This window comes from Chlorocebus sabaeus, chromosome 9, assembly GCF_047675955.1.
Source record: "Chlorocebus sabaeus isolate Y175 chromosome 9, mChlSab1.0.hap1, whole genome shotgun sequence".
NCBI classification, from domain to species: domain Eukaryota; kingdom Metazoa; phylum Chordata; class Mammalia; order Primates; family Cercopithecidae; genus Chlorocebus; species Chlorocebus sabaeus.
In genome coordinates, this window is record NC_132912.1 from 98106324 (window position 1) to 98131220 (window position 24897).

A 24897-nucleotide genomic window follows, 5' to 3' on the forward strand; every position below is an offset into this window, starting at 1 on the left:
TTGCGTGGTTGTTCAATAAATATTAGTGGAATAAATGATTCTATAAAATTAAATACCTACATGCATACAGATTTCTGACACATTTGTAAAGACCAGGAGGACCTCTGCTGTTTCATACAGTTCTTCAGGTTATGATCTGTGTTTTGTTCTCAAATCAGATTAACGGGAAAAAGCGTTTGCTAGTCTACCATCACCATGTAGAGAAGAACTGCTTGTTCTTGAGTGCCACCTGCTGGCCAAATAGAGTAAAGCTCTTTGGTTAGGCAAAGAAGTTAATGCTGAAATACATTGAAATGAAAATAATGAGTAGTTAAGACTACTGATTTATAGATCTGAAATGCTAGGAAAATAAAGTACAAAACTGGACACACACTGTGATGTTAACTATAAAAAATATATATATAGAAGGCAAGGACTTGTAGTTGTATTAGGACATTGGGACTATGGGTGAATTCCTCTCTGTTCCCAGTTCTTTTAATATTATCATATGTAATCAGGGTTAATTAATAAAATTCTCAACTGAAGTCTGTCCAAGATATTAAAGTGGACTTAAAACAATGCCATCACTTCTCCAGTTGCCACAAAACCGTGAACCTGGGCCACCTGTGACTACCCCTTCTTCATTCTTTGGGTTAAGGTCACGTCCTGCCAATGTTTCTGCCTACCCATCATTCCTGTCCAACTAGTGAAAACGGCTACGTCCAACTTACAAGCTGCCTGCCTCAGTGCCAACCAAGTTGGATTTCAGTTAATTAAGATTTAGAGATCCATCCATTCATTGAGCAAACATTTACTGTAAGCTTTCCTTTGTGGCAGGCACCCCACTTAGGCTGGTTCCTCACCAATTTCAGATATAAGAAAATCTTACTCATTTGGATAAACTGGGGGAAAACCAAGCCCGATGACTGAAAAATCCCCAAATGGGAGAATAGCAGGAGGAAAAAACTCATTTATTCCTGCCAAGTATTTCATGAGAGCTGAAAAACAGAGACTTTGAAGACCTATTTTCAGTGATATAAATAAGAATTCTTGGTAAATTAACAGATTGAATGTCTTCATGCACATTCAGAGTGTCTGAAAACAATTTGCTCTTTTAATCAGTTTACATTAGTACCCTCCAATCCTGCTAACTCAATGTCATAAATAGTTTCTTAAATTGTTGGCAGGGGTTAAGGTTGTTTTTTGTTTCTTTTTGAGACAGAGTCTCACTCTGTCACTCAGACTGGAGTGCAGTGGTGCGATCTTGGCTCACTGCAACCTCCGCTTCCCGGGCAAGCAGTCCTCCAGCTCGGCCTCCCGAGTAGCTGGGACTACAGGCATGCGCCACCAAGCCCAGCTAATTTTTAAAGTATTTTTTGTAAAGAGGAAGTTTTGCCATGTTGCCCAGACTGGTCTTGAACTCTTGGCCTCAAGTGATCCCCCCACCCTGGCCTCCTAAAGTGTTGGTATTACAAGTGTGAGCCACCATGCCAGGTCTAAATTGTTTTTTAATAGCTCAAAAACATCAAACCTTAGTATATCTTCCGCTAACTTATTACCAAATTTTGAATCAGTATGGAGCACATGAGAGTTTACTGCCAACCCCAGTGCCTTGGTCTAGAGCTTCACTGTTCCTAACCTGGATATGGCTCTGCCCTGAACCTGCTGAGGAACTACGGCATTACACTGCTTTGATGTGCCTATTTCCTCATCTATAAAATGGGGATTAAAAAGAATGCCTCATCTTGGAATGTTCAGAAGATTAAATGAGGTAAGGTAGATAAAATACCAAGCACAGGACCTGGCACATAGTAAATGCCTGAAAAATTGTTAAAATGGTGTTATTCAACGCCCGTGCTCCTTTCTCCTGACTGCCTGTAGTAGCATTTGCCACTTTGCCTTTTCATTTACTAACCTTATTTGTGTATGTGTGTGTTTTGTCCCAAAACTATTAAGGGACTATATCTACATTCCTATTAGAATGCAGAGCTTAGTGCCTTGGATCCAGTAGAGCTAGGGAATTCACTCAGCCAGTTGTCCCATGAAGCCCTTTCTGTCTTGTGCAGTTTCGGGGGATGGAGGTGAGGAGGTAAAGGAGGGGAGCAGGCAGCAGGGTTAATACAGGCAGTCGGGACTGCCAAAGTGACAAGCTGAGGATAAAGAGGTGGCCTGGGGGGATCAAGGAGAGCTTGCTTGGAGCTGTGGCCTTGAGGACATCTTTTATCTGCAGGTAGCCTAGGGTCATCTGGTGGGCTTCACCTCTGAAGGCACATCTCTAGGACCTAGAGGACCTGTGACTTATTGTCATTTTTAGAGCTGAAGGCCCGGCTCACTTGGAAGCTCTTTAAAAGGGAGCAAGCTGCAGAGCCAGAGTGGGGGACATGGGTCCTGATGCTACACATGAGCCCTGACACCTGTCATATTGGTGACTTAGTCACCAACCCCACAGTGAATGCAAGAGACTTTACACCAGTCCTTCTTCAAGGCGGGAAATGTCCCCTAAGGCAGTGCTTCTCTAGCTGCTATCTTAATATGTCTTCTTAATTTCTTCTTATGCTCCTAGGTATATTAATCATGAAACATACATATTTATAGAAGAAAAATTAACATGATGGATCTAGCTAGAGCTTTTGATCACTACCCTAAAAAGATGAAAGTTTTTCCATTTTTCCACCAAAATACCCAAATCCCTGCTGACTTTCAAATGAAACTCTTCCTGTAAAGCACGTTCTCCAGCAATGTAGGTAGGATATGTCCCAGAGACCACAATATCTGTCAAAAAAAACTTATACACTCAGCAACTCTGCCCATTGTGGATTTATCCAACCCTACTAGAATAGGTAATAGGGGTGTCTTCCCTCACTGTCATATTTCAAAGAACAAGACACAGATGTGATGGTGACAAAATAAGAAAAGCTCCTACCAGAACAAGCTCCTTTCCTAAATTCATTGGGTGCACCAGGCACTGTGAAGACTGGGGCCTTGCCCTTGAGGAGTTTATAATACACTAGCAATTATAAAAATACAAGAGTAGGCCGGGCGCGGTGGCTCAAGCCTGTAATCCCAGCACTTTGGGAGGCCAAGACGGGCGCATCACAAGGTCAGGAGATCGAGACCATCCTGGCTAACCCGGTGAAACCCCGTCTCTACTAAAAAATACAAAAAACTAGCCGGGCGAGGTGGCGGGCGCCTGTAGTCCCAGCTACTCGGGAGGCTGAGGCAGGAGAATGGCATAAACCCGGGAGGCGGAGCTTGCAGTGAGCTGAGATCCGGCCACTGCACTCCAGCCTGGGCGACAGAGCAAGACTCCATCTCAAAAAAAAAAAAAAAAAAAAAATTACAAGAGTATAACTCAGGTATACATCAACAGAAGTAAGGGCCATAGAGGTACCAACGTGAGCCTGGGTACAGGAAGGCTCCACGAGGGCTTATCTATACAAGCTAAAATGTTTGCTATTTAACACGTGTAGAACAGGAGGTGAGGGTAGCACTGAACATTTTCAGCTGAGATAACAGCTTCATAGCAAAATGCTGAGAAAGGCTACAGGATTCTCCTCCTACTATAGGATTCAGGATGGTTTGGCAGGGGGAAGAGGCTGGTGGCACCCCAAGGAGTGGGGTATGCATGCATCATCCAGACAGAGTCCTAAGAACTGAGAGAGGAAAACAGATGCCCGTCTATGTGAGAATCAGGTAAATTAGCCCCCTCTCGGCCCCCTCTTGGCACCTCCCTCCCCTGGTCTTTTTTTTTTTTTTTTTAGATGGAGTCTTACTCTGTCACCCAGGCTGGGGTGCAGTGGCGCGATCTTGGCTCACTGCAACTTCCGCCTCCCAGGTTCAAGTGATTCTCCTGCCTCAGCCTCCTGAGTAGCTGGGACCATGCCTGGCTAATTTTGGTATTTTTAGTAGAGACAGGGTTTCACCATGTTGGCCAGGCTGGTCTCAAACTCCCGACCTCAGGTAATCCACTTGCCTCGGCCTCCCAAAATGCTGGGATTACAGGAGTGAGCCACTGCACCCCGCCCCCTCCCCCAGTCTTTACACCAGATGTGGCCTGTCTCAGTCACTCACCTCCCAACAAGAACCAGCAAATGAGATTTTTTTTTCTTTCTTTTTTGGGACACAGTCTAGCTGTTTCACTCAGACTGGAGTACAGTGGTACGATCTCAGCTCACTGCAGCCTCAATGATCCTCCTGCCTCAGCCTCCTAAGTAGCTGGAACTACAGGTGCATACCACCATACCCAGGTTTTTTTTTTTTTTTTTTTTTTTTTTTGGTACAGACAGTGTCTATGTTGCCCAGGCTGGTCTTGAACTCCTGGGCTCAAGTGATTCTCCTGCCTTAACCTCCCAAAGTGCTGAGATTACAGGCATGAGCCACCATGCCAGGCAAGAACTTTGATTCTAAACTTAGACAAATAAACTCCCATTCTAAAGGTAAAGATGCCGAAATGGGGAAAGTTCATGAAAGGTAATACAAATCATCACAAAATTAATTTGGAAGAGGAGGAGAGAGCAGAAGAAAAATAATTTGAAGACTACTATTAGATCGCTTCTTATCACCAAACTGTACATCATTCAGAGCCATTAGGCTGATACAAACAAAACACACTTTGGGTCCAAAACATAAGCTTCTCTCTTCCCATTTCTGACATTTAACATAGTAAGCAATGTAAACAAAATAAAATAGCAACTTACTATCCAGGAGTCTCTGAAGAAATTTCCGGAGTGGGGCTGATGGCTGAGCTCTGTAAATGTCCAAAAAAGAAAAAAAAGAAGAAAAAAAAATAATGTAGATGATTTATTTTGACTCAAATGTTTCAAGTCAAGAGGAAAAAGAGAGAGGTCAATTTCTTTTCCTAGTTTAGATCAGGATCTCTGGAAGTCACGGGGGCTGGATGGAAAAGGTCTTCGGTGCTGGTGGAGGGTGGTGCTCTTTCTCTGGGAGGAGACTGTATGGGCAGGTGGGCCTTCCTAATCTTTTGCCTTCCAGTGGATGCAGCCAAGGCCCTCTGGGTGGGTCAGGAGAAGGCCTCCTGGCTCATACGTATCTTCTGTCACAGGTCACTAGGTGATGGCCCACCGTGGGCCAACATGCTTTAGTGACATGGACAGCACATCCTCCACCAGCTTCTCCACAGCCCTCAGACCCCCTCTGAGCCCACTGCAGATCCCTTCATGCACCCCAAATGCCACATCCAGAGAGAGGGTCACCCAACACTTTAGGTCCAGAATGTACAAAAGCGTATTTTAAAATACCACGCTGTATTTAGATAACTTGTGCATGCCTGCAAATTTAGGAGTGCAGAAATGGGGAGATTTGCAATTTCACCAACCCTATTAATGACCATTTCGGCATGAATAAGGGAATGCTTTATAAAATTACCAGGCACCACGCAAAACGAAGAAAACAACCAAGAGCTACATGCAGAGAAAAAGCAACATAATTCTGTAGTTTAGGGTTTCTGTTGTCTTTGAGAGAAAAATGCAAAGGCTTTGATATGCTTGTTTTTAAAAATAAGGTAATAGTTGAATAAATCAATGCAAAGGTTAATTTTAAAGATACTTCTACCTTAAATAATGCCCTTATCTCTAATAATGACCATTTTAAGAAAAACTAACTATTTGGAAAAGAGACATTTAAGGAAAGGAGAGAAAGAAAAGGAAGAGATTGTGAAAGAGAGAAAAGGAAATGACAGGGAAGAACAGGCAAACTCACCCACTAGCCCCCTGCCTGCTGAAACCTGGTGGGCTTGTGTGCTTTCATTTCTGAGGGCACCTCTGCTCCGCGATGCGGACTGTACCCCACGCCACCCCCATTATTCGTCAGAGAGCACACCCCTCTTACCTCCACATCACCCTCCAGCCCTTATGGCTGCACTGTCTTGCCTGCCCATCCTCTCCTTCTTGAGTCTCCTACCTCTGAACACCTGTCCTGTCTGGTCTTCCACCTTGAAAAAACTTTGACCCTGTAGAATCCTCTGGGAACACTCCCCTCCCTTCCTTCCTCCCATGGCCACATCTTTTCACTCAGTGCTATACCTCTGCAGGCTCCCGATTCTTTGCCGTATACTCTAACTCCCATGAACTACTCACCCAGCAACCTCCAAAGCCTTTGGAAACATCTTAGTCAGCACATCCACTGACCTTCCTGGGAGTCCACCTTTCTGGACCTCTGGGAAGATCTCACACTTTCTCCTCTTGCTCCACCACTCGCTTTTCCCTCTGCCTCTGTGAACTCTCCTTTCTCTCCCTCTCCCCTTCTACTGTTCCACGTCACCCAACGTCCCCATGGGTAGTTCTTGGTTTCACATCCTCTCTCTCAACACAATTCCCTCTTCAGTCTTTCATCTACTCCCTAGTTGGCTGTCTTCTTCTACTCCCAGGGTTTAACCATCGCCTCTCCTCAGGTGATGCCAATCCCCATCTTAAGCCCATGTCTCCTCCAAGAACCCCAGTCTTAAAGTTCCAACTGCCTACCGGATATTCCCTATATGACACCCAACCAACACCTCAAAGGTCAATTACCTAAAGCCAACTCCCTCACCTTGCCTCTGCCCTGATCTTCTTCCTGGCTTTCCTCTGTGACGTGCTCACATCCTCATTCTTCCAGCTGCCTGGCCAAAACCCTAAGGTTGTCTTCGTCTGAATCCCATCCCTCAATTCTTTGCTCTTCACAACAGTTCAACTGTCCCACTGCAACATCTTCAGTGACCTGGACTGCATCTGTCCTCCTCACTGCATGCTGGCACACCCAGCATGGACTCTCACCACAGCCACAGTCACCATTCTCACTCCAGGACTAGTTGTGATCTCTTCTCAACTGGGACCTTCAGTTCCACAGTGGCTAATCTGGTCCCTTCACCCTAATTGGAAACTCAGCCCCTAACCCTCCCCCGCCGCCTACCGCACCCATCACCTGTCTGCCTCACCCATGTGTGCAATGCCTCTGGTGGCTCCTTCAAGTGCTGAGGGAGAGTGTGAGCCTAACCCCTGGCCCTGCTGGCTTCCTCACGCTCTGCTGTCTCTGGATTCCCAATTCCTAACACCCTCAAGCAACCTGCAGCTCCTTGGCTCCTGAATCTCTTATCCCAGACCCCTTGGCCAAATCTCCGGTCTCTTCACCCCTTCCCTGGTTTGAATCGCTGCTGCTCTCATGACTTCTTTTGTGCCCAAGTCACTGGGGCTGGAGATCTGACTCCCCTCGTCTCCGTTCTGCTTAAGTGTGGCATGGATCCATCAGCAGTTTCCACCTTTCCTGTCATGGTTTGTGGACCTTCCTGGCCTCCTCAGCTCCATATTCCTTCTGTATCTTTTTTTTTTTTTTTTTTTTTTTGAGACATAGTCTTGCTCTGTCACCCAGGCTGGAGTGCAGAGATGTGATCTCAGCTCACTGCAACCTCTGCCTCCCGAATTCAAGCGATTCTCCGGCCTCAGCCTCCCAAATAGCTGGGAATACAGGGGCCCGCCACCATGCCTGGCTAATTTTTGTATTTTTAGTAGAGACAGGGTTTCATCATGTTGGCCAGGCTGGTCTCGAACTCCTGACTTCAAGTGATCCACTTGCCTCGGCCTCCCAAATTGCTGGCATTACAGGCGAAGCCACCGTGCCCAGCCTCCTTTTGTATCTTCTCTAAAGATATCTTTTCCTTTTAAGAGTCTCTTTTGTTTTGTCAGGGAGCCCTACAGGCAATTCTAGGAACATTTGGTTTTTTCCTGTTTGGAAACCTACTTGCCACGGTGTCTTTCTCTCTCTCTCTTACTCTGTCTCATATACCCTTTAATAAACCACATTTTGACATAGCTCCCTTTAAAATATCAATGCAGGCTCAGTTTCAAACACTCTTTTTGTGTGTCCAGGCCATCTGACCTCTGAGTGCATTTTTCATTGAGAACTTTCTGACCTTTAAAATGACAAACACTACTACTCTGACAGCGCCATGCACAGAAAGGGTACCCAAAGCACTGCTGCTGAGTTTTTGAAACTGATCTCTGAGGTTGGTATCTCCCAGGGCTGCAAAAAAGACAAGGAAACTGCCAAAAATGGCTCCCTGAAAATTCAGAGAAGGCAGAGAGAGGCGAAGGAAGGGAACTTACAAGGTCGCCCCTGGAAAGCAGAGGAAGAGAGTAAGGTGGGAGAGTAGTTTAGCAGCCTCTCTGCATATATTTGAAGAATCCCCTTTAAGGAAGATGCCAAGCTCAAAAGAAAACCAAGCAAAAATGAACTGGGTAGGGGTGGGGGAAAGAGTCTAAAACAGGAGTCAGAAAGCCATGCAGCCTAAAATAGCCAGCATCACCGTCCGTCACCTCAACTACATCAACAACCATAGAACAAAGAAGAAAACAAAGCACAGCTTGAAAAGGAACTGATGGCATGAGAAAAACTAGGAAATACCTGTGGCACGTTTGCACTGGGTGCTTTATTAAGCGTCTCCATTTTTTCTAAATCTGCCTCTAACTCTGTCTGGCAGAGGCTGAGATCTTTGTCTAGATTAGTCTGGTTCAAGAAAGAAAAGATGGGAAAGAAGGTTTTAGTTTAGAGGAAAGGGAGAAAGAATGGAAGGTTAAGTTAGAAAAAAATGAATTTTTTTCTTAGTGTTATACTTTCATATGGCCAAGATAGCATGACTAAAACACGAGAGCTCACTGGAAATTAGTTGAAGACATGAAAACAGAGAATGTAACATTAGGCATATAAAACAGAAATCCTGAAGTCATCAGAGCTTCAAAAAGCCATTCTACTTGCCAAAGAGAACTATAAAAACCTACCTTTAAGGAAATGCCTATTTTCTCTTTTTTCAGAGTGTGGTGATGGTGACAAATACTATTGGTCAGAAGAACACATAATTGCTTTAAAAACCTCTAAACATTAGTATATGTCTTAGAGAATTTGTTAAATAGTTTTATTACCAAACCAAAAAAAAAAAAAAAAAAAAAAAAAAGCATCAAGTTTTTAAAAAAGTGATTTAAGAAAAAAACAAAAACAAAAACCAAAAAACAAACCCACAACACACTCACACTAACCAAGGCTAGAGAGCACACACAGTCAACGGAGGAGGCACAGCGGAATTACCTTTCTATCCTCTCTAGGAAGGATAGAGCAGTCTCCAGGAGTATAATCCCATATCTTTTTGGGAGGCTGACGGGAAGCAGAGGAGGAAATGAAGAAATGAGCATAAAGACATAAAGACAAACATGGAGACTGGCTCAAACAAGGAGGGGCACACTAGGAGAACTGTATCAACACAGAAAGGTGAACTCAAAAGTAAGGGAAGTGGGTGCTGCCTACGGACACAAGGCTGCCTGCTGGAGCAGAAGCCTGAGGACTTGGGAGCTGGGACCGTGACCTAGGAAGTCTGTTTCTATGTCTACATTTCAAGAGCAAATCATCATTGGATTCTAAATATTGAAAACTTAAAAAAAGAAAAGAAGGGGGGGAAAAAAGCATTAACACACATTTGAACAAAAATAGAAACTTTTAAATTCCTCATTGTTCTTTTCAAACTAAGATTGACACTGAAGATTCTACATTTTTGAGGCAGTCTTCTGCTGCAAAATTCATGGTGTATTAACACGTGTGTGAATCTATGATCACTGGATTGATCAATGGACTGAACCAAATGTACTTTCTGTGGTTTGTAGCCACGAAATCCACGTATAAAATGGGTGTTAAATAGTGCACTAGGCAATTGCATACCAGTAGTTTTAAAATCTCCTTTTACAGTTTAACTAGACCTTGATAGTGGTGGAGACATACTTTTCATCCCCCCTTAGAGAACAGAGTTTAAACCCAGAATTTAAAGAGAGGACTACAAGGTTATTTTTGTTTTGTCTTTTAACTCTTCAAGTCAGATTTAGAGCTGCATTCCTAAGACAGAAATTTGCCAAAAGATTGCTGTAAGTTTAACGCGGGAGGAGTCCAGAGGCTGGAACATTCAGAGGTTACAGGTGACTTTTAACTCTGGATCCTCTCTTCCACTTTTCTGCCTATTTTGACTTGAGTTTTCTTACATAATGACCTCTAGGGGGATAAGAAATAGGGGATCACTAACAGCTCCTAAAATTTTGTGCAGATTTCATTATAGCCAACTCTATGGAGGTGTTCAAATTGGTTTACATTGTGAAATTTTGACTTGCTCTTACATATAGAAATAATGTCAATTTCTATAGAAATGAGAGGAAAACAACGCAGAAGAAAAAGCTGATTCCCAGGCTCTTTGTAATACATCTGCAAATGAGAAGTAATCTGATTCCAAGGTGTGTTCACCACTGACAGCAACAGGTCAGTAATGTCATCTCTGCACATGTATATTCTGTATTTCGTCAAGTAAGTGATATTAGCAATTGCCATTCATCTTTAAGCACTTGATACACTTGGACTGTTCATCTGCAGAAGCAGACTTTTTAAAATCTAATGACTTATGATCATTTCTTTCTTTACTGCAATAAACAGGACAGTGTTTACAAATTAAACTGGTTTTAAATAATCCATCCAAAAATGGTCCCTGGAGTCTTGAACTATTTGCTATTCTAACGACTTGTTGGAGCTAAAAAGGTATCTTTTTAGTGAGAATCCTGCTGAAATTTCAGTTCATTTTGGGTGGTTTAAGCGAAGGGGTGGAGGAAGCAAGGAGTTCAGGGTAAATGTCTAGTGTCAAAGTTCTGACAGGCTTTACTCGGGGAAAGTGGTTCCCAGTTGGTGTGACCAAAAAAAAAAAAAAAAAATGTAGAAATGCTAATTCCCATGATCTGGTAGTTTTGATTCTGCTTCTGAATGGCTGAAAAACTTTCCAAAACAACTTCCATGGTTTATGCCACTTTATTTATGTCTCTTATTCTTTTGTGGCAGAGTGGTTTGAGTAGGAAGTGAAGAAAAAATTTTTCCTTACCACACCTTCCTCCCAAACCCTGTTGGTTCAACTAGGTCATAAGCCCACCATTAGGATGCCTCAGACCATAAGGAGCTGTTCATTTCAGGGCTATTCCTCAGGATATGGGCATTGATTTAATTTGGCAAGTCTTCACAAGTATTACCTTTTAAAATAAGACCTACACAAAAAGGAACAGTCTCATTAGAAGAACTCTGAGGCCTGTGCAAAGAATGCATGTGGCTTCAGAGAAAATGCTATTTTGAAAAAGCATCTCTGAGTCTTTAAATAATTAAGAGGCAGTTAGAGCAATGGGGTAGGGATACAAGCTAGAGGAAGGCCCCAGTATAAAACTGGACTGTGTTCTCAACATTTGTTTGAAGTTAGATGTGTGGTACTTGGAGTGAAGTTTTTGGCAGCAATACTGTTAATTTATCAGGCTATGCATGAAGACTATTTAATGTATGCTGGCATCAAAATACTATATATTATCCTCAAAAATTATTTGTAATGATAGATTTAGTAAAACATTCACAACTAATTAGGAAAAAAGTTCTACCATTTTTCCTGAAAGCTAGTATTTTAGACAAACCTGATTTAGTTGTTTGGCAGATGAGATAGGCAGAAATTTGTGGATTCTGAAACAGACTTCAAAAATCAATGGCATGGATTCTATTAAATATAATGTAATAGCTTTTGCTTTCTTTGATTAAAGTGTGGCATTATTGTTTCATATACCAATCATGGTCTGTTTTGGGGATAGGGAGACAACTACACACAGCAAAAGCTTTTCTTGGTGACATAATTGACCAGGTTTTGAAAAAGAAGAAAAGAGAAAGGGTTAGGATATTGTTAAATACTGCACGTGGAAAAGATTTCCTGAGGTAGACTTAACTGATATCTGAATGGTGAACAGCAGAGGGGGAAAAAAAAGGAGAGAAAGGAGAAGAAATGAGGTGTGCACCAATGCTTTGGGAAGGGGAGAAGGAGGGTGTAGACTTTGGGTCAGATGCGTCCCTCTCCACTGGTCACTAGGTGGCGCTGTTCATCCAGGACAGCTCAGCTGCTATCGGGAGACAGTGTCTAGGAGGGACCAGAAGAGAGGAACAAGCAGGCTGTTTGCAAGTCTGGTGCTCTTAACTCAGAAGATGCCTGAACTTTCAAAGCTCAGCACCGCCAAATCAAAGAGCAATTCCTAAGCACCAGCTTAATTTCTCTTTGTCTTTGTTTTAATAAAAAATCTTAAGACATTTTACTGAACTATAAAATTCATTCCTGTCTGCAAATAAAACTATCATCCAGACCATAGAAACTCAAAAGCTGGATCCAATGCCTAAAGTCTCATACAATCATTGAATAAAATGTGTTTATACACTTAACTCCTCTACCTGTAAATTCTTTTTGCAGCTATAATAATTAAGACTTTAAAGTAACTAGAGTTTTAAAGTCAGTTTCCAGTTATCTCTAGAGGAAGGATGAGCTCAATTCTCCCTTCTATTTCATATTCCTTTGGGTGCAAGGCTAAGAAAATCCTCCTTTAAGTGCCAAAAGTCAATTTGTACCAGAGCCGATTCAGAGATACCATGGGGCAAGAGTAGGCTGAATACTAAATATGCTCAAATTCCTTACTCCCATTTCAAACTTTGGGAAATAGAAATCATCCCCTAAAAGTCACCTATAATGGGGTTGCATCTGTGGGTCACATCTGCATAAAGAGGTCCTTCTTGGCCTGTTCTGGGACTTCATTTACATATGTGCTTTTAAAAATGCTATTTAAAGCAGAGACAATGCTTGTCTTCTCAGTGTGTAATGCATTTTCAGCTTGTCTTTCACAGGCCATAAAGACTTTGGTCAAGGAAGTGAACCAATGGCTGAAATAATGCCATCCACAAGGCATGTGATACTTGTTGTTAGTCGGGGGAGGTCTAAGACAAGCAATGATTATTTGTGTTTCTCTGGGATATTCCAGCAAGATATACTTCCAGAGCTCACTATCCTTTCTCAGTGAAGTAAGGCAAAGGAAAGCTTAGAGGTTGTAGTGAGAAGAGACAATCCCACTACGGACAACTAACATGACTGCTCCCTACTTTCTGAATTCCTTACAAACATCTGATTCTTTAGCAGCAACAATGCATCCACAGCATTAGTTTAAAAGGTGTATAACCACTGAAGCTATTAAACTTACCGGTTTCCCAAACTCCAATTCCGAAAAGAATTTATACCAAGGTTCATTCTTTAAATCTATCTCTTCTGGGCTTATATCCCGACTCTAAAGGGGTTGGTGATAGGGAAATGGAAGAAAGAGAAGGATAACATTATGCAAAGATTACATAGGAACAGGCCAGTAGAGATGCAGTGGTTTCCAGGTATATACAGCAGCTGCATTCAACAGCAGCAATCATCTGTTTTTACTGACAACAGCAAAAACAGGAGGGAGAGGATGGGTTTATAAAAACAGGGAAATTGAGGCAGGGGACAGTGAGTGAATCATTCTCAGCCCTAAGGCAGAAGAAAATGGACTACAGATGGACAACTCTGCACCACACTGCTGCCTACACAACGAGTCTGAATCTGGGCATAACAGCATTCTGCAATAATTTTCAGTAATGTCGAAGAAAAGAAAGCCCTTTACAAGGAACTATTAGTTATGAGCAAATTACCTGGTGAGCACACCAAACATTTAGCCATCTATGCCAGTTGAGTAGAGCAGATTTTTATGGGCTAGTACAACTTTAGTACTTATTTGCAAAGCCACCTTAAGGTTTTCGAAATAAACGCAAATATTGACACTTTATAAAAGCCAATTGGTTAATACTGCATCTTTAATGGCACATGAGTAGGTAGGAAACCATGTCCCGTACATAGTAAAGTGAAAGTGAAAAATGATGTAAGTAAAGACAGAGGACACAGTGAAAAAAACATTTTAAACAAGCATCCAGGGCGGATGAATACAGACAGAATATACTTCGTATTTTAACAAATAAATGTTAAAGAATTGGGAAAATTGGGAAAAAATAAAGTGAAAGAAAAGCTAGACAAGACAGATAACAGAACAAAGGGGAAAAAACTTCTGAGTTATGTGACAAAAATAAGTTAGATTTCTCACTTTATATAACACTATGAGGTATCAATAGACTGATAATTTGATTCCATGGGATATAATATTTAACCAAATAAAGTTCTGGCACCTATTTCATGGAGTAACACGTGTTTCTGGAAAAAACTCGTTGGAAAATGAATGCGTGCAAAGCAAATCAGGTTTTCCCCTTAATAAATTGGAGAAATGTTTACATCAGGCAAAAGTGTTTGAGGTTCATGACTAATTAAATATGCATATATGTTTCAAATCAGTTTGGTAACCATGAAAAGAGAGTTGGGGTGATTTTCTACAATAACCTGAAATATAAAATGCATACACTTTCTACTGAGATTGAAAACACTGCACAACAAACTTCACTACTTCTGGGCTATAACATCTGAGGGAGGGGGTTGCCATGTCTGGTGTGCAGGTCTTTAATGCTAGTGCTTCACAAACCAGCTCTTCTTGACTATACTTTTCTCACAACATAGTTAACATCCCCTTTGCAGCTTGTAGAAATGGCTGCTAACTTTCTTAGTGACCTTTACCAATCCCTTTTTCTAAGATCTTTAAAAGAATCTTTAGCATTACTTTCACTTTTGCTACAGGTAGAGGACAATCCGGAAATACGGCAGGGAACCTTCCTTTAACTGAAATCAAGCTAGGTTGAAATCGGAGGGAAATACATACTGAAACACAAGGTCTGTCCTCCTGCATGCAGATAAAACCTCCTCCAGTTGTCTTTAGGGACTTAGGGTTTAAATCCTGAAGGAGAAGGCTTGCCCTCACTGTAGTAAATGGATTCTATATTTATTCAATTCAGTGAAAGGAGGTACGATACGTACAAAAACACAACTATTCAGGTGTGGCAATTTAGACATTGGGACTTCCTAGATCCTAATATGATGGGATTTCATGAAATCTATTTCATGTTTGTTATTTTTACAAAGACTATTTATAAACTGCCCTCTGGGGATGGTTAGGCTTTTTTTCTCTTTTCTTAAATAAAATGTACCAGCTCTTTCGGGAAACTGCCTGAAAGTTTTGGTACTCATGAACCTAAAGTAATTAACTCATTTTATTCCCAAAGGTTGTCTGCAGATTGTTTTACTGTGGAGGTTAATGCTGTGCCCATAATAGAATCAGGAGGTTATGTCAAACAGCGATGGGTGAGAGCAACCAGCCTCAGTCCTTTGAGCTGCCCAGAGATAAAGCTAAAAAGGTGATACCACACAGCCCTCACATCTGCATTTGATTCTGCCAAGTGTAACTCAGCTGTGGATCCTGTTATGGAACAGACCAATAGAAAAACATCCTTCTGGACACAGAGCAGGAACTCTGGCCTGGCAGACAGGGAAAATTCCATAACGCCTGGGGAAGTTCCTTAGTACCACAGGCTATTCTCCCAGCTCAAAAAAAAAAAAAAAAAAAACCTTGGAAAAGGGCAGGTAACTCACCAGAAAATTGCCAGCTTCTCCTCAAAGACAGTTTTGCTTCTTGAATAGAAGCCAGAGACCAGCTTCAAATTCCAATTAAATAAATCACCTGAATGTGGTATGTCTGTGTAGCACTTTATTAATATTCATAGTTACTGTACCCATATTATCACATTTGACCCACCCGATCTTCCAATTCCTAGTCCAGTGTTCTTTACACTATACCACATTCCCCTTTTCATATTCCACATGACAGGGGGGCAGGCCCACTAAGTTTGCGATGACACCAAGCTAAAGCAGGGCTAAATGACCATGCTGAAAAATCAGGGAAGGAACTCAAAGTGAGGGTGAAATGGGAAGAAACCAAGCTGCATAAATCTCCTTGTTTTACACTTCCAAATGTATACTGTGTCTGTAATCACTCTTTTAATATCTGTCTGTCCTACTATATATATACACCCACACACACACACACATATATATGTATTTAACTGAGCTGAACTTCTGTAAGAGACTTAGAGGAGAGTCCTGAAAGCAAGGACTGACCAATAGATCTCCAATTCCAAGGCTAGAAGAGAAAAAAGTATCCTACTATGATAAGAGGGGACCAAGCAGAGATAAAGACCCTCATATGTGCCAGGTTTGGTGGCTCAAGTCTATAGTCCCAGCATTTTGGGAGGCCAAGAGGGGTAGATTGCTTGAGCCGAGGAGTTTGAGACCAGCCTAGACAACATGGTGAGACCCCATCTCTACAAAAAAAAAAAAAAAAAAAAAAAAAAAAATTAGCTGGAGCCAGGCATGGTGGCTCACGGCTGTAATCCCACATTTTGGGAGGTAGAGGTGGGCGGATCATTTGAGGCCAGTTTAAGACCAGCCTGGCCAACATGGTGAAACTCCATCTCTACTAAAAATACAAAAATTAGCCGGGCGTGGTGGTGCATGCCTGTAATCCCATCTACTTGGGAGGCTAAGGCAGGAGAATTGCATGAACCCGGGATGCACAGATTGCAGTGAGCTGAGATTGCACCACTGCACTCCAACCTGGGCAACAGGGCGAGACTCCGTCTCAAAAAAACAAAGAAAGAAATTAGCTGGGAATGGTGGTGCATGCCTGTAGCCCTGGCTGCTTGGGAGGCTGACAGTGAGAGGATTGCCTGAGCCTGGGAGGTCAAGGCTTCAGTGAGCCATGACCACATCACTGCACTCCAGCCTGGGTGATAGAGTGAGACCCTATCTCAAAAAAAAAAAAAAAAAAAAAAAAAAAAAAAAAAAAAAGACCTTCATATGAGTCTTTCAAATAGATGACTAGGTCATCAAGGTTGTGAGTCTTCTGTAGGGGGTTTTGAAGGCAGTACAGTGTTTCTTCCATCTTTCTGGAATGATTTGAGTATGCTCCAGGGGCAAGGTGAGCTCTAGGGCAACCTCTCCTGCTAACCATGCATAGATGTGCCTATGAAGTCACAATTGAAATTGCCAGCGTTAAGCAGACATCAGTACCTCAAATGGAAAAAGCAATTTTTCTCCCAAAATGAGGTAGTGCATATCTGAGAGCAGACTTAGATTCTACATCTGTCACTAGTGAGCACCCTTACCCAGTTAACAATGCAAGTGTGTGTTTTGGTGGTGTGGGGGTATATGCTCAAATTCTGGCAAACCAGACACTAGATACCAAAAGCCAAGACTCGCATGCTGAAACTCACACTTCACCTTTTCTGTCCATGTGATAAAAATAGCAGGAAACGAAATCAAACACAAAGGATGAATTTGACTACTGTGAAGGGCAGACTGTCAAAAGATTGAGATTCAACTAAAACTTCTCTTTGGAGGAACAGAGCTAAATTGGGTGAAACTATTGGACATTCCTACTCCTCCCTGGCCTGCCTTTGGTGTTCAAGCAAAGGTGAACACCTAGGTGGCTTGGCCTAGGGCTTGGTACTACACAGAGCAGCCTTGCAATGCACGTGCATGCTCACCACCATTCTCCAAGAGGGCCCCGTGGGGCACTATGTGTTACTTTTCAGGGTCTGTACAAACAACGTAAATGATCCCAAGAACTGTGGTATGGAAGATTCTCATCAACTACTGCGGTATCAATGAGAAAAACAAAACTATGTTGTTTTTCCTAGTTCTGAGTAGTGGTTAAATGACTAAGAACCAGGAAAAGGAGCTGGAAACAAAGGAGAAATTGAGAAAAGGGAGCCTTCAGTAAGAGCCATGAAAATCTATAAACGGTGATACTGCCAAGACAAAAACACCCAAAGGTCTACAGAGTCCCTGAAATCATTTAAATGTATTCATATGTAATGGTGGGTCCCAGACTTATTATTAATGTTGGAAATAAACCCAAGGAGCATGACTTTCTTTGCAGGGGCACCTGGGGGCAAGGTTACCTTCCATGTTTCTTACGTACGGTATCTGCTAACAGCAGAGAACCTCCAAAGAAGGGCAGTGGTAAAATTCTGTGCTCCTCTCTGAACTTTCTGCTTGAAATAACTGTGGTGCATAGTGAACGCTGAAGAATGACAACTCCAAGTATGTCTGTGACCTGTTGACCTTTTTTCCTAATTAAAATGACTTATCGTTCAGTGCTTTTAGAGACGTCACATTTTTATCTCAGTAGAAGTCAAATCGATTCTTCTTTCAAAACATGTAGAGCCGAAGAGGCAAAGGGAAAATAATTGGAGCCTGCATTTCAGAGGCCTGCTTATTCTGCACACATTGTGGTGACCATATTTTAATAAAAACCAACCCCCAGCATAGTAATTCCATCCTGCTGTCCCACTGGAGGACTGCAATGTTTATGAAGCTTTGGAGAACCCCTTAACTAGGATCACAATTCCAAACCAGCTTTTCCTAATGAAGGGTGAATAAAAGGACGCATGATTGGCAGGTGTGAAACTACTGAATGTGTAAGAATTCTCCCTGTTTCACAGAAGAGGCCGCTTTTCCAGGGTGGTCTGCTATATGCATACACACCATTTTCCCCACTCATAATTGCTTAGAGATGTGAACTGTTATAGGGAATCATAAACCAGGTCGAATATGAAATTAGTCTGCAATATTGCACTTGTCAAAAAAGGAAGACCTAAAAGATAGATTCTAACAGCCTGGGGTCTTTTTTCCAAGTCACAACATCCTATTAGTTATGTAGCTTTTAATGATGTTCTAGCAACTTGTACAAAATTTATGCCTGTTCAGAGTCACTTAAAAAAAACTGGACTTCAGTCCACTTAATGACAAGCCTGATAAATGAACACTTAGACATTTAAAAAAAGACAGCAGCAAAATCAATCTTTATGTTAGTAGAAAAATTAATATTAGTTAAAACCATGCACAAAAAGAGCAACAGAGCCACAATAAGAGGATTTTTTAAAAGCAGACTCGCGGGACTTTTATGAACACCTGCAAAAATGAAAATGGTAAAAGTATTTCATTTTTGTCATTATCTTCAAAACAAAGCAAGTCTATCTCAAGGGGGAAAGAATGTAATCCAACTGCACAATGCATTCTGATTAAAGAACATGGGCAAGGTGAGACAAAAGAACTTTAATATGCACATTACCATCTTTTCGTTGGTCAAAACGGAAGACTTGCCCGGCTGATATTCGTAAATGCTTTTGGGCTCTGCACGGTATTTTCTTGTATCTACTTTCTTATCTGGGGGTTCCCAGTCATTTCTGTAGAAAGAAAATTCTATTAGAGCTATTTTCATGACAACTGGCATTCGCTTCTGACACAGTCTGACTTTGGATGGCTGCAGTGTAATCAAAGAACTTTATATCCAAAGCATAAAATCGGAGTCAGGGTGAATAATTTAGTTGTGCTGGTTAGCTTCTCAAAACAACCAGTTAAACTTTGGTGTTCGCTTCACAAAAGGTTTGAGATGTCCTGTGCTCAAAACCAGGCACCAGGAAGGGGAGAGGAGAAAGCAACAGGAAAGGAGGTGGCAGCAGCATCAAAGCTGGCTCTGGAAAAATCTTTCACCTTGCTTCACTCTCATGGGCTTTTCATTCCACAGACATGCCTGTACTTCCCACTCACACTAATGCAGTGAGAGAGAACACAGGTCCTGGAGCCAGTTGACTGTGGTTCAAATCCTGCCACACCCCTTGCTAGCGAGGTGATCTTAGACAAGTATTTCACCTCTTGGTATCTCAGTTTCCTCATCTGAAAAATGGGGTTGTTGTAAAGACTAAACAATTTACATGAGACAGGCGCATGTAAGTCACTGAGCAGAGTACCAGGCCCATGGTAACCACACAATAAATGTTAGTTGCTACCATAATTGCATTCTTCCCTGTTCCACACTGGAATAGGGAAGAGGTAACTGGGTTACCTCTTCATATTGTTGATTGTATCCTTGGCTGTACAAACGCTTTTTAACTTGATGTGATCCCATCTGTCCATTTTTGCTTTGGTTGCCTGTGCTTGTGAAGTATTACTCAGGAGACTTTTGCCCAGACCAATGTCCTGGAGATTTTCCCTAATGTTTTCTTATAGCAGTTTCATAGTTTGAGACCTTAGATTGAAGTCAGTAACCGACTTTGGTATATGGTGAGAGATGGGGGTCTAGCTTCAGTCTTCTGCATAGCCAGTTTTCCCAGCACCATTTACTGAAGGGACTGTCTTTCCCCCAGTGTGTGTTCTTGGCACCTTTGTGGAAAATGAGTTCACAATAAGTGTGTGGATTTGTTCCTGGGTTCTCTATTCTGTTCCATTGGTCTACATGTCTGCTTTTATGCTAGTACCAAGCTGTTTTGGTTACTATAAGCTCTATTTTGCAAATTTTTTATTTGTGCATTACTGTACTTTGCTCTGTGATTATATCAAGTTTTTCATGCAAGGCTGTAAACTTCTTGAAGGCAGGTAATGATTTATATATAACTATATCCTTCCATAATACATCTGCAGAGAATACACCCAGTGGGTTCTGGATGAAGGCACCTATAAGGGATTTGCAGGTATACCCAGCTTTCTTTTCAAATTAATTATCAAACTCCTCAGGCAGATGCCACTTAAGTTTGTGTGGTGCTTTTAAAACAGCCATTAATTTGTCTGTGAGATTGGAAAAGGTACAGAGGTATGAAATTGGATGTGTATTTAAGGAAGAAGTAAATAATTTTGTTTGGCCAGAGCCTTTTGTAAGTTGAGAAGTGGTGTAAGTTAGGGCTGGAAGACGCATGGAACACCTGTCCAAATAGCATGAGAAGGTTGCTTCAGAGGGCATTTTTAGGGATAAGAACTCAAGTCAGGTGTTTGGGACCAGCCTAGCCAACATGGTGAAACCCTGTCTCTACTAAAAAAACACAAAAATTAACCGCAAGTGGTGGTGCATACCTGTAGTCCCAGCTACTTGGGAGCCTGAGGCATGAGAACTGCTCGAACCCAGGAGGCGGAGTGTTGCAGTGAGTCGAGATCGCACCACTGTACTCCAGCCTGGGCGACAGAGCAAAACTCCACCTCAAAAAAAAAAAAAACTCAAGAAAAAGAAAACTGTGTTGTTTGGTGCAGGCATTTTAAGAGATTTATTAATGTCGTCACTAGAACAAGTCCAAGGCTTATGTCTCAATAACACATGTTGTATGAGTAAATGGACATTAAAAAGTGTGGCTTCTTTTTAAAGTTGTAGTCATTGTTATGAATATGTTAACACAGTATGCACAAAGAATGTGACAACATGTGACAAATCTTGCAGTTAAGATTTCTCTTGTGAAAATGTAAAAAGTGATGATAATGATAGTCAATATTAATTAAGCCCATACTCTGAGCCAAGTGCTACCAGGAATGTTTACATGCATTATCTCATTTTATCCTTGCACTATCCTTACTAGGAACCACGCTATTTTTATCCCCATTTGACAGAGGAGGACGTTGAGGCTAAGAAATAAGAAGTCACTGCTAACAGGTGACAGGGGACAGACTCAAATTCCACATTCCTAAGAATGGAGGCTCCTAGGTCTCAATGAACACTGACGAGGCCCAGGCTGGATGAATGAGAGACAAGCGGGCACTTACCTTTCTGGGCTTGACTTCAGTGAGGAAGAGCGGGCTGGGAGGGGGAGCGTGGCTGACCTCTTGACTACCTTCTCACCATCAATGTAGCTCATCTCACTTTTTGAGCGAGGCACAGAAAGGGGAGATTTTGCTGGAGAAAGAGTGCAGACAAAAGACTTAAAACTCACAAAAACTGAAAACAGGGTGATTATCTTCCTTCATCCACCACTTTCCCTTCCTCCCCCACAACCAGGTTATTCGAAGTCACTTACTGTCTTCAGAAAACGAGTATCTGGGAGAGTATAGATCTGAATCATCATCTATTGAACAAAACAAAATGTAGTCAGGAGAAGTCTGGCGAAGGTAAGAGAACCAAGTTGTATGTTCCCCATTTCCACAGTCCGGTACAAGCATCCAGCCCCACTAGGGATCCCAGCAGAGAGAAGTAGAGTGAAGCGCCGGAAGCTACACCACGGCAGCGCATGTTTGAGAGGAGCAAGGTTTGTAGAGCACATCCAACCAAACCTGTAGTCCAGGCAGGACAGTCACAACTGGCGGATGCTGCTGCCTGACATCAAGAAATGCATGGGGACAAACAGCCAAAGGTCCTCCTCCAGAGGATCCACACAACCAAAGCTGGAATGCAGGGTCTGGGTCTGGCTGAATGGGAAGCAGGGGCTGAGATGGATCCCCGGCTGCGCCAGCTCAGTGTATGGTTAAGCCCACCAAGTTCAACAGTGTTTCGAAAGGCCTCTTAGCAGGACCTCGGGCTGCTACTGGATGGGAAGGAGATGCCCAGAGGGTGGGTTTTCTAGCTCCTTGCCTCGGCTTTGACCTGTTTTATATGGTAAGCTTTCATACACATCATTAACAAAGAAGTTCTGCAGCTAAGAGAAGAATTTAAGAAAATCCTCATCAAAATTTGTTTTGATTCCACCTCAATCTGGTTCCCTGAGTAGATTTGTTTCCTTGGAACACAAGAGACCCATGGTTAAACGGCTTCCTCTGCAAAGGTACTACTCAGAGTGAGTATCTAAACTGCAACTCTGGAACAAATCAAACTCACACGTGTCTCTATGGTGGGAGGTGGCTCTCCAAAGGCATGACACACATCCCTATGTAGGCTTGACACTGGGTTCTAAAACTTGCAGAATGTATAAAGATCTGAACCCCTTGTGGAAGTGGTTGTACTTTCTGAACTAAAAATCAGACCACAGGTACATCGATGGGAACAGGTTTTTAAAGTGGGACTGTCCTGAAAATGCATTCTATCTAGTCACTACATCCATGATGATCCCTCCAAAGCACTACTCCAAAAAGAGTTAGTCTGAAATAGTTAGCCTTTCCCGTGTTCTAACATCTTGTTAATCTGGATTCAAAATTCACATACATGGAATGAAGACCCAACTCCTTCCCTAAAGTTCATGACAACTTTAGCAAAGCACATGAACTAACCTGCAAAGACAAGTCAAAGAATCCACTGTATGGAGGTGACTTCGTGTTAATCAAGTCCTTGTTTCTATACAAATCATTTGAAGTTTCAGAAGAGACAAGGCCAGAATATTTTGTGAAATATAAATAAGCTAACATTGCTATTAGTTCAGACAGCCTCTCTAACAATCACTACTTCTTGTCCCCTCTTTTCCCCATTTTTATTTGTCTCAGGTCTCCCTTGGCCCAAATAAGGGACAGGCATCAGGTACCAAAGTGCCTTTTCCCCTACTTCCTTCCCTCACTTTAAAGAATTTATCAGTATCAAGGTTGAACAGGGCTTAAGGTTTTTTTCCTACCAACACAGCCAAGCCTTTCACTATTTTAAAGTGAGTGTATAAGCTTATTTATGTTATCTTCTAAAAATAGAACAGGGGAAGGAGATAAAGTGGGATCCACAAAAAGATTTTTTGAAAGATTATTCTGAAAAATTGTGCATTTCCAGTTTTTTTGTTTTTTTAAACAGAACATCTGATTATACTGACAAAATGCCATGATGTCAAAGAAAACTAAAAATGAGCTTTGATTACAGGGACTTGATTAGAAAAAGTGCTGCAATGAAAATGCCCGAATGAAAAGTTAGCTTAGTTAGAAGCTGATGTATGCACTGCTTAAAATGTAGCCTAGCATTTTAGCTCAAAACCCTGCACATCTCACGGAGAAATTACAGCTTATTAGTAGATGATGAGATGAAGGTTAATTTATAACTATTACCTGGTTCATGAAGTAAGAAGCAAAGTTTTCACTGGGTGGAGAGGAGTGGCATTTAAATATTCAGAGGTTTTTTTTCATCGTTTTGTTTTTTAAGCCTGAGCTCTTTAAAAAATGTTTCTTCCTAGAGCTTTCTAACATGGAACTCTAGAAGGTTTATTAGAAGACAATAAGAAATACTGGTTGAGCGTGGTAGCACACACCTGTAACCCCAGCACTTTGGGAGGCTGAGGTGGGTGTATCACTTGAGGTCAGGAGTTTGAGATCAGCCTGCCCAACATGGTAAAACCCCATCTCTATTAAAAATACAAAAATTAGCCAGGCGTGGTGGCATGCGCCTGTAGTCCCAGCTACTTGGGAGGCTGAGGCAGAAGAATTGCTTGAACCCCAGAGGCGGAGGCTGGGGTGAGCCAAGATCATGCCCCTGCACTCCAGCCTGGGTGATGGAGTGAGATTCTGTCTCAAAAAGAAAAAAACAAAAAAAAAAAGGAAGAAGAACATGAGAAATAGTTCTTGTAAGATGGGGAAAAAAATAGCACTACTTGGAAAGTTTAACAGTGTATGTACTTTGAAAAGGAGAAGGAGAAGCAGGAAAGTTGGAGTTGGGGGATGCAGGTAACAGAGGCGTCTGAAGAACTGAATGTGCTTAAAGCTCCTTTCTTGGACGGGACTGGTGGCTCACACCTGTAACCCCAATGCTTTGGGAAGCTGGGGAGGGAGGATGTCTTGAGGCCAGAAATCCAAGACCAGCCTGGGCAACATAGCGAGATCCCATCTCTACAAAAAATTTTTAAAAATTAGCCACGCATGGTGGCGCACAGCTGCAGTCCTAGCTACTTGGGATGCTGAGGTGGGAAGATGGCTTGAGTCTAGGAGTTTGAGGCTGCAGTGAGCTATGACTGTACCATTGCACTCCAGCCTGGGTGACATGACAGAGCAAGAATTTCTCTCTTAAAAAAAAAAAAAAGCCACTTGTTTCTTATTCAGTGTCAGTAGAGAAATCTCACCCATGCCAGGTTAAGACAGAGCAGGGGAGTCTCTGTGAACAAGTTTTCATTTCTCTCAAAGGATCCACAGGTACTGATATGTGGATTTGAGCTCATGAACTTTTAACAGGACAAACTGAAGTCATATAGATTCATCTGAACAACTATAACACAGGACAAGTTCTAGGGCATGTAAAATCTTTTAATTTTTGATGCTTGTCTTGTAAATCTAATGGAAGAATATTTTACCTCAGCTTATGAATAAAAATAATTGTAGCTCCCATTGTTAAGTGACTAACAATGGCTAGTAATTTACTAATGTCATCTCACTTAAACCTTGCAAAAAAAACTCAA

At 42.0% G+C, this 24897-nt stretch overlaps 1 protein-coding gene across 20 annotated transcripts in view; it reads right to left on the minus strand.

Annotated features, from left to right (window-relative positions):
- SORBS1 (sorbin and SH3 domain containing 1) overlaps window positions 1-24897 on the minus strand; it is a 251288-nt gene that overhangs the window by 52887 nt on the left and 173504 nt on the right. For 10 of the 20 annotated variants that reach the window (XM_073019193.1, XM_073019198.1, XM_073019197.1 and 7 more), the window contains 4 exons: window positions 21628-21675; window positions 21377-21506; window positions 18924-19038; window positions 4677-4726 (listed from right to left, as the gene is read on the minus strand). In XM_073019193.1, the coding sequence (XP_072875294.1) occupies window positions 4677-4726; window positions 18924-19038; window positions 21377-21506; window positions 21628-21675 (343 nt within the window). Of the gene's footprint in view, window positions 1-4676; window positions 4727-8373; window positions 8476-9051; window positions 9118-13031; window positions 13116-18923; window positions 19039-21376; window positions 21507-21627; window positions 21676-24897 lie in introns of all 20 variants that reach the window. The other 10 variants (XM_073019200.1, XM_073019203.1, XM_073019201.1 and 7 more) reach the window with 3 other exon arrangements.